The following is a 13,084-nucleotide window of genomic DNA, read 5'->3' as shown; positions in this document are numbered from 1 at the left end:
GCCATGTTTTAATCTTTGAGCACGCAGGAAACTGAGCTAATCTTATGTTTGGAAAGAATCCAAACACAATAGGTAAGAAAATTTGATTAAGGAATTAAAACAGCCTCATTTTGCCATATAACACTGTTACATACAGTCCTCACAACAATGGCATTTCTTTATTTGTGTTTCTGTACTAAACCGAATCTTAAGGATAGTTTGGTTTCTCCCCATCTTCACATTCTGAGACTACAAAGACTTCATTCCTCAAACGCTCAAAGAAACCAAAATACAGTACGACCAAAGAATAACAGCTATTTATCAACCACTTCAAAACGTTGCTATTGTTTCAAAAACAAAGCTAAGCAGAAACAGAGGTAATCGGGTGCCCCAGCTGGTTATGCCAGTTCCATAGGCACAAAGCACCATCTGAACTGAGACACAGAAAAGTCCACCTGACCTCCCATTTACTATCAGCTCACAACAACAGTTCTCAGTCTTTTCAGGTTTGCACCATTTTTTCCAAAGGGTTTGGTTTTGCCCTCTCTTACCTTTGCTGTAGAACAAGAAACACAACACTAGCATTGAAAAACTGGACTAGACATCAGGAGGAATTTCTTCACTATGGGAGTGGTGAGGCACTTGCACAGGTTACCCAGAGAAGCCGTGGCTGCCCCATCCCTGGAGGTGTTCGAGGCCACGTTGGATTGGCCTTGGGCAGCCTGATCCAGTGGGATGTGTCCCTGCCCATGGCAGCAGGGTTGGAACTGGATGATCTTTAAGCTTCCTTTCAACCCAAACTATTCTGTGATTCTATGAAAAAGACATGCGCTGTTTTTTTTCCTTTCAGGCTATACCACAATATTTGATTTGAAGAATAAAAGCATACAGCTATTCAGACAAACTGTCAATACATTGCAACCATCCCTCAGATTCAGTACTTTATTATAAACCTGGGCGTGGAGGCTCTGTTCATGAGATTCGACGCATCGTGGTAACACCTGGTTTGGTGTCTAGCACCTGGAGCCCACAATCTAGCTCTTCCTGTCTCCCTCCCCTTACTCATTTTAGTAAGGTACTGACATTAAAAGGTATTTTCATCCATTATCCCCAAAACTGAGAAATATTTATGCTTCCTACCACCATTTTGGTTTCAACTTACAATTCAAGCACTATGTTTGATGATAAACATCATTTTTAAAAACAAACATGAAGTCATGTTTAACAAACAGAACTCCCTGGCACAGTTCAAAGAAAGCTCTGCTGAAAGTCTGACATCCTCAACATAACTCCTAATAAACCGACTGAGCAGGTACTGAAAGATGTGTTGTGTGAAAGCGATGGAGCCCAAGACTCTTGGTTCTCACCAACTTCTTTCTCTGATATCAAAAGATTCCAGATTAAGAGGTAAAATTGCATCAGTGCTAAAAAAATTAGAGGTAATGAGAGGCAGCCTGGATGCTTCACCCATTTCAAACAACCACAAGGCACCTCGGAGCACGGCACACGAGTCCTACAGTGCCTGCTCAGCTTTCTGTCACATTTAGCGCTAACGGCAGCCACTCTGAGCACACTCGTGATGGAAATCAGAAAAAAAAGAGGAAGGGAAAAAGAAGATTATAAATAAAATCCTTTTAAGTGAGCCTGAATGATACAGCAGAAGCATGTGTTATGGACAGCATTTGTTCAAAGCCAGCTTTCATCAAGCACAAGGTGCTCCAGCTCCGCATCTACAAACCCTTTGTTCTTCCTAACAAGCAGCGCTGAGCTACACACCAAGCGTCCCCAAGACTGCAGATAATGAGAGATGTCACTAATGAAGGGTATACTGAGCCACAGGCAAACCTGGGTGAGAAATACCGCACCTGGAAGGAATTCCTCAAGGAAATAAAGATGCGTGTTGTTTGTAAAAGCAGGTTTTGAAACCATTAAGCAAGTTCTTCTCCAAATACGTTCACACACGACTCTCAGGAGACAAGTGGGAACCTAAGCCAACCATTTAATGGCAAAACGTGGATAAAAGATTTCTTTCTGTACTACAGAGCTAAAACCCCAATGGAATCAGAGGGAAAGCAGCAATGAAAGAATTGGTGGTTTAAGTGCTCTGGAACTGCCAAGTTCTGTAAAACTTAAGGATGCCTGTAACAAATCAAACTCAATATTGATTAGTCTATATCTTTCCAAGTAGCAAACTATAAGGAAAGGTTTACAAGGACCAGTGAGATTAGAAGAGTATTTCTATTACAGTACCTTCCAAATTCTGGCCGTCAGCTACAGACTAACGCCCTAGCTTGCAGGCTTCCCTGAACAGATATATCCTCTACAAATCCAATAGCTTCTTGAACCATTCATTCTTTTACCACTCAAAACATCTGTCAATAGTTTCCACAATTAAATGGTATACAGAAAAAAGAAAAAAAGAAAAATCTGTCTTTTGCTTTAAATCGGTGCTTGGTCACTGCATGTCATGCACTTGAAGTCATGAAAAATAATAAGCAAGCATAGTCTATCCATCTGTGCTATATCATTCATTGCTTTCATCCTCCAATCACCTTCATTCAAATCTTCTTCAGTTCTGTATCTCTAGTTGAGCCTGACACTGCTTCAAGGAAACACAATGTAATGGAAGGTAAGTCCACTGAGGGTTAGAGTTCATGGGGACAACTGGCAAGCATGCAGATAAAGATCATATCTGGATGGATTCAGCTTACCTGTCAAAAGCTTTTGGGGTTTCCCAACATCCCTTGCCTAAGCTCATCCCCTCCCCAATAAACTGAGCTATTACAGTCTGCTATGACCAGCTTCTCAAACCATCGGCTGTTAAAGATCTCTTTGAGTCAATTTAATTGCCTTTCTTTACTGCACTTCTAAGAGGCAAAACACGCTCCTACTCAGAGTTTCTTCAACAGATAACTGGGATCCCACTATATAAAGTGTTTGTTTCTAGTGCCCAGAGTATTTCAGCTGTCTTTTCTCTATGTTGAAAAGCTGCATCCAGTAAAAATAAAGCCCGTAGACTCCTTGGCTCAGGTGCAGAAAGTCAATAATCTTCCTAAACAAATTCTTTCGCTATTGTATGAATGTATTGAAATACCTGCACAGCAAGGAGTACTTAAGTTTACTCCAAACAATATAATCCCCTCCTTGCTACCACACCTCCAAAAGCACCATTTTTATTTAAGCAGCAGCAAATAACTTAACTGAATTACTGAAGCTTAAACTGAATGCTTTCAGGCCACAAAACAAAAAACCAAATGATTTCCCCTTCTGCTAAAGAACAACCCCATTCCAGCTGTGTTTCAAGTTTCAAGGCGAGGCAGATGGCCCTGTCTGGAACGGAGATGCCCTGAAAGAAAAACAAAGTAAGATTTATTCCCAAATGGAATCTACACACTGGCAAAGGAAGGGCAATAGTGTGATCACAAACATACTTCCAGACAAGACATTTGATGGAAGTTCTTTCTCTGTCCCTAACAAGAGCTGAAAACAGCTGAATATGCTGAGTGTTTCTGGAGCTCAAAATTCCAGGAATACCCAGAAAGTCACTTTCAAAGAACATACTCTTGATAAACAAGTGTAACTCCCTCTCTTAGGGGAGCAACAAGGCACTCACATCTCCCATTGGGCTCTGAACCCAGCAGATAACCTCAGCTGAACTGATAACAGAGCACAAAATCTCAGTGTACGTTTCCCACAGATTTCAGTAAAATCAACAGCTACATTGAAAAGCAAAAAAGTTTGACTTAGTGCTCCGAAAAGAAAATGACTGTAACAGAACACGCGACATGAGAGTTTCTGATGCAGGAACTCACAAACATCCCTACAATAGTAAAAGCTGTTCAGAACTCACAAAGTGACGCTGTTTAGGGCCATGAAGATGCAGGGCCTGAAGCATCTTTCACACAAGGAGAGGCTGAGAGAACTGGGACTGCTCAGCCTGGAGAAGAGACATCTCAGAGGGATCTTATCCATACGTATCAATACCTCACCAATGGGAATGACAGACTTTTCTTAGCAGTGCCCAGTGACGGGGCAAGAGGCAATGGGCACCAATTAGAACACATTGAATTCCATCTAAATTATCTTAAACATCAAGGTACACTGGCACAGGTGGCCCAGAGAGGTTGTGGAGTCCCCATCCATGAAGACAGTCAAAACCCAACTGGATACAGTCCCCGGCAAACTGTTCCAGCTGGCACAGCTTGAGCAAGGCTGCTGGATTAGACGACCCCAAATCTTTTAAACCAGGAGACCTTCTCATTCCTGATATCAAACTAAAGAGATAGTAAACTTTTAAGAGGAAGACAAGAAATATTTCTTCACCAAGTACACAACTGGACTGTGGAATTTCTTGCTGAATCCAAAAACTAACCCAGAGTCAAAGAAGAACTGAATTGGAACTGCTAACTACTCCTGTCGCAGCGTGACTGGTTAAGCATATACACCACACACACAAAGCTGTGATAGCAGACATACCCATACTGTGAAACCCACATCGTTACTGAGATTTGTGTTACTCTACACGTGCAGAGCTGCTTGGTGCGAGTTCTGCCATGGCCTGCAGCTCAGGAACTGCTCCTGCCATCAACACGCTGAGGACAAGCACCAAGGGAAGCGGAATGCAATTTTAACAGGGGCAGACTGTTACTCACAAGTCACACCTTCTTGCTCCACTTTATGAAGCAGCTTGCACGACCACGATCAGTTAATAGTCACATTAGTAGGTCACGTTCCCACACACACAGGAAAACACAAACCGTCGGAGGAGCTACGGAACTCTACAGCTTATTATTTTCCAACCACTCTGTAGTGCTGCTATCAAAACTTACAGATTCTTCTGCAGAGTGAATCCATACTGAAGAAAAAAAAAATCAGGTATTTCAACAATGACAGACTGAAAGCACGGGCTGTAATGGCATTTTTTTCTGAAAAGGAGTGGAACTCCCAACATCTGAAAACTTTTTGTTACCGTCTTTAAATCTCTCTCTTTCTTTCCTATCTGCTTCATCTCATCTGGGCATCAATAGGATCTGCTCTCCATCTTCCTTTTGCTAAAACAGCCAGAACTCACCACAATTCCAATCTGCTTCTAATATCAAAGTTTAGCATAATGCATTAGTTTTGTAAACTCCGTAAAGTGACCCAAAAATCTTCCTAATTATTTACAAAGCAACTATCAAACCTTCCCAACAGTTGGAGGGACAACTAATCAATGGGAATTGGAGAAGGATTCTTCACAGCCTATCTCCATCAATAGTAAAAATGTTCCTCTTGGCCTGGTGCGGTGATATTCGCTGTACAGATCACTAAGACGTAACTGATGCTGAGCATTTACCTTTCAAACACTGCTGAAGCACTGAATGCTTTTGGAAATAGCAGTTACTTAAGATTTTACTACGTGTCTGCTGTTACACCACAGTTCAAAGTTAAATCTGAGAGTTCATTTCAGTCAGCTCCTAAAATAATAGCTGTACTTGCTGATGAGAAAGCCAAAACTTGTCTGAATATTCAACCTCATCACTTTAGTCTTTACATAAACACGGAGAAGATAACAAACGTTATAAACTGCCCAGACATGACCACGTACCTCACTTCACCTGCACTTTGGCCACTCATCAATCCCTGCTAGGGTTTATCAGCGCATCCAAAAACTTCAAATGAGTTCAGACCATTGCTCTTTTTTTGTATAAAGAAAAGCAACACTTTCTTTTCGTTTTCTCCAATTCAAAAGAAGTACATTCCCACATAAAATAGAGTCATCTGTGTACTGCAAAAATCAGCTCAAGGCTCTCTCTGACAACCATTTTTAGTCAACAGACTCCAACACAAGGTAACTATTCTGTTGAAAACTTATAAATAAAGATCAAATGCTTTATAAAAACCGAAAAATCGTAACCTACAATCTGGGAAACACGATAAATTTACTTCTTGACTATACAAAACAGTGGTATCCTATGGTATCCTATGAATCCTATCCAGTGGTATCCTATGAATTCCTCTTACGAGGAGCTATAATGGATTTCAATCATGCAGAACCTGCACTAACTGAAGCACAAATAAATACTCATCGACGTCTGATATTTTTGTAGGATAACGATTTCCAGATCTCCGTTAGAGCAAGTGTCAAGTGCATAAAGAATCTTCCAGAAGAAAACAAAATACAAGGGATGCTGAGTTGCAAAACCTGGCACCAAAGAAGAACACAAGCTGACAAAAGAAAGACTAAGGTGGGTAGAAAGAACATATTGAGAAAAGGTGTCTTCCTCTCAAACTCATCTGCATCAGAAAAATTGGCACAATAAGTTAAAACCATTTCCAGCCTCTGGGACCCTGAGAATCCCCCAACAGCACTGAATTAAAAGACAATGTAATAGAAGGTACCCAGTTGACTTTGCAAGTGGAAGAAGGCTGAACCCAGCCCAGCTGATGGCAGGGAACCCCCTCCTCGTGGCCGGCAGGCTGGAGCAGCCCCGGCTGACAAAGCACCAGAGCCCACTTCCGTGCAAAAGGGATCACTGCAACCGCACGACTTTGACACTTGCTGTGCTCATGCTAAAAACTCACTAAACCAAGGCAAATTCAAGCTCCTTATTTAAATATTCAAATCCTTCCATGGGACTGAAGATTTTCTCTAATTATGGTTTCTTTGCATATCTAAATTTAAATGGGACAACTGGGCAATGTATGGAGATTCTCTAACAGGAAAATACCTACAGCTTTTGTAGAACTATGTAAAGTAGCCAAAAAGAGTAAAACTGACAATGAAAAAAATTCAACTAGTCTTAGAACTAAAGAAAACTTACTTAATTCCTCTTCATTTCCCCTACTTCTTGATACACACCACACATTTACACTCAAGATAGAAACAGGCAGCAAAGGACAACCTATGGTAGAGACACGGTCTCACACTCTCCCATTCATGTCTGCAGTAGGGGAGGTGCTGCAGCATCCTGCCCACCTTCTCACCCTCCAGAAACGCATTCCCTCAGGAATCCCCAAGGAACGCCAGGATCCCCAAGGAACCAGCACAGGCAGTCTGGCTTTCCTGGTCTGGGCACAAGCACGCAGGCACAGCAAATGCAACAGAAGGCACAATGCAAGGACCATTTCCTCCTGTGGCAGAGCCAGTTTCACAGCTCTACCTCCTCTACCATTTAACTAAAGCCCTTGATACCCCCTTTCTTATCCCGACACTGCTACTGGCGCAGCTGCACAGTGAAAGAGTCCAGGGAGCAGAACAGTGTTTAGAAAACCCTATCAAAAGTACAATATACTCATTCTAGATTGGTTTCCTAATCTCGTTTATCTTGCAGCCACAGAAAACAATTGTGCTGGCACAATTTACAGAACAGTACATGGGTGAGAACAGACGGCGGGGAAAGGGGTCTGTTTAAACAGCGCTGTCACTGGAATATTCAAATTACAGCATGAAAAGCTGTGAATTCAAAATCCTCCCCCCCTAATCATCTTGCAGCAACATATTCCACGGTTCTGTTTTTAAAGCCAATAAACTAGTAAGATTTGAAAGAGAAACAGCCATTTACAATATAAAATTTAAGGAACACTGGTAAAATCTGTTTCAGTTGACTTAAGTCAGACTATCCCGAGGGCAGCTGGAAGAGCCGCAGCAGGCAGATCTACACAGCCCGTCCCTGACATAACGCTCAGTACTGTCTGTCCACCATGGCACCTTCTATCTGCTACAAAAAGAAGCTAAACATCATTATAAAAATAAGCTAAGTATTATTTCTATTCCCCAAACCAGCTAGTACTAATTCTAAAGTTCAAAATTAAAAGCAGGCTCCTACTAATTTTATAAAGCACCTTCTATCCCTCTTTGATAATTCAGTCACTGTCTTAGTAGAGTAGCCTTTGGATTATGGAAATAAAAAAGTTCTGGTAGGAAAAAAAAAAAACCAAAAAAAAGTCACCAAACCCCACGTTGTATCAAAAAATCTCAGTAAACACAAGCAGATCACTGTCATTTATGCATGAAGGCAAATTGAGGCTCAATTCTATGACATTTTTAGGGCAAAAGAGCTATTTAGGAGACTGCTAACGTTTTTCATGTTGCTTCCAAGTTCCAGAAAGTCTCATGGTTTTACAGTAAAAGGAAAACGGGGAGGGGAATGAATAAGAAGTCCTGATCTGTGCGAGAACGCAACTCTGTTAGTACACATGTTACTTCGTAATTGTTCCAAACCAACGTATTAGCTAAATTAATCACACACTTAATCAGTTCAAATGTAGTAACTGGCATTTGATGACCTGCTGTAATCACAGGTTTTCACCTCTGCCTGCTGACAGAGAGCAGCTAACTTTGCTATATTTGAACATCGCACATGATATTCAACCGCAGAACAACCAGCCTCAAGGTTTTAGGCTTATGCTCCAGTGATTCTTCTACTACATTACTAATCTGTATGCACATTTGGGTTGTTTTATTCCAAAAAAAAGGGACAGTATGTTATGTAAAGATAGGAATTCAACCTATCACATTTTAAACATTTTTAGCCTTCAAAAAATGCATAGATTTTAGTATGTCTCATCTTCTTATTAGGAGACACCATCCTTCTGCAATGGTCACAAAGTATACAGCTTTTTAAAATCTTGATTATATATAAAAAGATGAGTTTCAGTCCTTAACACGAGTCCATTCCTCGGGAGCTGTGGGGATGAGCTTCAGCAACAGGCCTGGAAATCAATACTTAGCATTTCTTGTAACACCTTTAACCAGCCATTCCAGAGATCTGCGACTTCATAGAATCATAGACTAGTTTGGGTTGAAGGGACTTTAAAGCCCATCCAGTTCCAATCCCCCTGCCATGGGCAGGGACACCTCCCACTGGACCGGGCTGCTCCAAGCCCCATCCAACCTGGCCTGGAACACCTCCAGATATGGGGCAGCCACCACTGCTCTGGGCAACCTGGGCCAGGGCCTCCCCACCCTCATCGTCAAGAAATTCCTCCTTATAACTAGTCTAAATCTATCACTACAAGCCTTTGTGAACAGTCCCTCCTCAGATTTCTTGAAGGCCCTCTTCAGGTACTAGAAGGTTGCTATAAGGTCTCCTCACAGCCTTCTCCTCTCCAGGCTGAACAAGCCCAGCTCCCTCAGCCTGTCCACGGATGGGAGGTGCTCCAGCGCTTGGATCATCCTCATAGCCTCCTCTGGACCCATTCCAACAGCTCCATCTCCTTCTTATGTTGAGGATTCCAGAACCGGACACTATACTCCAGATGAGGTCTCATACAAGAGGAACAGAGGAGCAGAATCACCTCCCTCGAACAGCACAGTTTCACTATCATTTCAAGCCAATATAAGCTGGCACTGCTGCTGAAAGAAGTAGTCCCACCCTTCCCCACTGCTAGTTTCCACACGTCCTTTCCTTGAGTCAGCACAAGCCATTCACAAAGGCCCACAGCAAACACCACCAGGATTCTCACCTGCTTAAAAAATCAAAATTTCTCTTCCTCTTTTCCCTTTTGATTTGAGAAGGCATAAGGGAAAATCTGAGTTGATTTTAACGTGATCTGTTCCCCGATTCAGCTCGCTGCACGACCACACAGGTGCTGGTATGAGCAGAGCAGCAAGGAAAAGCCAGGTGACGAGACAGTTTTAGCAGTGGGAATTGATATTGGCTGACACCGCTCATGAAACCACGCCTACCACAGTAAAAACTGGAAGATAAAGTATTTAAGTACTCAAAGAAAAATAATCTCTTTTCCAAGCTGCACATAAATGAAAAGAAATAACTCAAATGAATTATCTGATCAACTTCTAAGTTAGCGACTCTCGCTTCGCCTGCGTTGCCATTTCACCTCAAGTCCGAGTGCTTTTACAAGTTTGGCTTAACATTTTTAGAGGAATATGAACAACAGAAGCCTTGGCCAAAAGGGCCATCCATGCAAGCCAGAACTTTAACTCATAGCACAGAGGCAGAGTGATGACATAACTCGGTCTGTCTGGGGAAGGGGACGAAAAATCTGCACTAGCATGAAGTGCACCTCGATTCATCTGGTTTTCAAACATCGCTTCTAAGAGCACGTAAGTAAATCTTAAAGAGCAGACAAATACTCTTCTACTTTAATCCAAATAAACTGAAGTCTGTATGTTAGAAAACCCCAATTACTCTCAAGACCACCCCAATCTCACAGCTTCTCTCATCACCTTGGCGTTTCTAAAACCCCACAACGATCATCACCGACAAACTCAGGCGATCGGTATCAGTAAACCGCAACCATCCCGACGCGCACACAGGAATGTAATTCAGAGGAAAAGTTACTGGCCCCGATTCAATCTGTGAGCTGGATTCCAAGCTGCAGCGTAGCTGTATGTCTAGAAGGAAAGTGGTTATGAGAAACTACATGCTCCTAACATACTCTCATCACAAATGCATACTTGCGGCTTTTGCACTGTGTTCAGACCTTTCCCTTTATCTCATCACTTGTACTTGCATTCTGATCCAAAGCATTTCTCCCCAGGATAAGTTTATCCATATCTATCTAGGAAAAAAAAAAAAACTTGTTCTGATTAATCAGATAACCACTAATACATTTCCCTAGATCCAGCTAAAAATCGTACTAATACACCTCACAAAGAGGATCACTTAATTACTCGTTCTGCAAAAGTATATTCAGTTGTTCTAAATTTTAATTTCAATTACATTGGATTTCAAATGAACATCTCCTTGATCTTTTATCATGACAAAACATGAAACGCAAACTTTGCTTTAACCTCTTTATAGCCATTCACTGCTCTATACTATCTCGTGCCATTTTGGATCAGCTCATTATGGCCACTCCAAAGCATCAGACGTCCTTCTCCAGACCTTTTCTAGTGCTGAACCCACATCAATGCCACCAGAAGAAGAAACACTCTTGATTAATCCGTATGAGATCCTTCTCCTACCTGAAACAGACACTCAAATATAAAAAAACTAACAATTTTGAGAATCCACAGTAAGATCGATGAGTTCACAAGTTCTGCTCCATTCAGCCTGAGCCGCTGAAAAAAAATTTTACAACTTACATGGAAATTTATCTTAAATGCTTTACAAATCACTTTAATGGTGCACACTTTTCAAATCTCCAGTACAATAAATGATAATTTGATGGGACTTTACTGCATGTATTTTTAATTACAACTGCCCTGTTACAAAATACTCTTTCCCTCCCACTGCCCTCACGAGGGCCGAAAGCAATCGGAATTCCTACATGTGGGGTACCAGGAAAGCCTTAAGCCCCTGCAGGAACACCTTTAACAAACATCAGAAACTATGACACATTGCTGACAACTTTAAGATCTCTGAACAGTAAGAAAATTACTTAGAGCAGTTTGAAAGCTTTAAAGATGTGCTTTAACTCGTTAAAGTCTTTTTATTACTTTTAGCTCTAGCAGTAACGACACACAACTCAGAGTTAACAAGCATATTACAATTAGTGCCAAAAATTCCCAGCTATTTAATCTTTCCCATAGCAATATTAAACTCTAATTCGCCCTTCCCTTCAAGATAATAAAAGATTTTATATTTCTGTTGTCATACACCCCCAAAACTGCTCCCCCCAGTTGTGCTGTGGGCAGAATTGTTCAACAGACCACGAGTAGCAACTTCTAAGCCTTTTAAATAAGAGAAAGAGCGTTAGGAACGTGTGCAGCATGTAGCATTTCTCCCAATATCCCCATCTCTATTCCTGTGCACTTGTCAGAACCAAAATCCAGATATGATGAAAACAGGCATCCTTTCAGCATTCCATGCATTCCCTTTGCTCTTCCCACGCACCAACGGTGCCAGCTCCCCATCTGCTCCCTCTTCCAGACCCCCAGTCTCTGGGATTCCTGCCTGGATAAGCTCAGAACTCCCCAGTACCGTAACCTACCACCCTGCTGACAATCACCCCTCCACTCCTTGGGCTCTTCTATGGAATCAAAAAGTGGTTTGGGTTGGAAGGGACCTTAAAGCTCATCCTGTTCCACCTCCCTCCTGCCATAGGACAGAACAGAACAGAATGGTTTGGGTTGAAAGAGACCCCAAAGTTCATCCCGTTCCAACGCCCACTGCCGTGGAACGGAATGGAATGGGTTGGAAGGGACCTCAAAGCCCATCCAGATCCAACTCCCTGTCATGGAATGGAGCTCACAGCCCAACCAGGTATCACCCTGTCATGGAATGGAATGGGTTGGAAGGGACAACACAGCCTATCCAGTCCCAATCCCCTGTCATGGAATGGAATGGGTTGGAAGGGAGCTCACAGCCCAACCAGTTCCACCCCTGTGTCATGGAATGGTTTGAGTTGGAAGAGACCTCAAAGCCCATCCAGTCCCGATCCCCTACCTTGGGCAGGGACACCTCCCACTGGATCAGGGTGCTCCAAGCAAAACACAGGTAGACGATGTGCTCAGGGACATGGTTTAGTGGCAGACAGGAATGGTTGGACTCGATGATCCAAGAGATCTTTTCCAACCTGGTGATTCTACGATTCTAAGCTCCATCCACCCCGGCCTCGAACACCCCCAGGGTGGGCTGGAAGGGAACCCCCGGCTAACCTGGGCCAGGGCCTCTCCAACCTCATCCTTTAAGAATTTCTTCCCCATCTCCAATCTAAACCTTCCAACTTAACACCGTTCCCCCTCGTCCTATCAGGACCTTCCCACCCCAGACACTTAGGGAGCCGCTCCGGTGGATCCCGAGCATGCCCGTTCCCCGTGTCCCTCTCCCCCCGCCGCGGGACAGCCCGTATCCCCGCATCCCGGCCGGTAACGGGGGAGGCGAGCGGGGAAGGCAGGAAGGAGCCTGGCGGCGCAGGAACCTGTCGGGACACATTCTTGAGGCCGGGGCAGGAATGCGGCCGGGGGAGCCGCGCTCGCGGGGCCCCTGGGCCGAGCATCCCAGGGGGATGGGGACGGGGGAACACCCCCCCCCCCGCGCCCGCCGGGACCGGAGCCGCACTCACCCTTGGAGTAGAGGGACTTGGGGGACTCGAGGTCGAGGTCGGCGCTGAGCAGAGAGATGAAGTCCGAGGGCATCGCAGCTCCGCGGCCCGGCAGGGGCGAGGGGGGCGGCGGGCGGCGGGCGGGGGCGGGGGGGCGCGCTGCTGCCTCCGC

General features: G+C 43.6%; 1 protein-coding gene across 3 annotated transcripts in view; it reads right to left on the bottom strand.

Moving 5' to 3' along the window:
• The window catches only part of NFAT5 (nuclear factor of activated T cells 5), a 72,365-nt gene extending 59,281 nt beyond the window's left edge, over window positions 1-13,084 (bottom strand). For all 3 annotated transcript variants that reach the window (XM_054078586.1, XM_054078584.1, XM_054078585.1), the window contains exon 1: window positions 12,934-13,084. In XM_054078586.1, the coding sequence (XP_053934561.1) occupies window positions 12,934-13,006 (73 nt within the window). In that variant the 5' untranslated portion in view covers window positions 13,007-13,084. The remainder of the gene's footprint in view (window positions 1-12,933) is intronic.

This window comes from Cuculus canorus, chromosome 13 (assembly GCF_017976375.1).
Source record: "Cuculus canorus isolate bCucCan1 chromosome 13, bCucCan1.pri, whole genome shotgun sequence".
Taxonomy (NCBI): Eukaryota; Metazoa; Chordata; class Aves; order Cuculiformes; family Cuculidae; genus Cuculus; species Cuculus canorus.
This window is presented reverse-complemented; position numbering and strand designations above follow the sequence as displayed.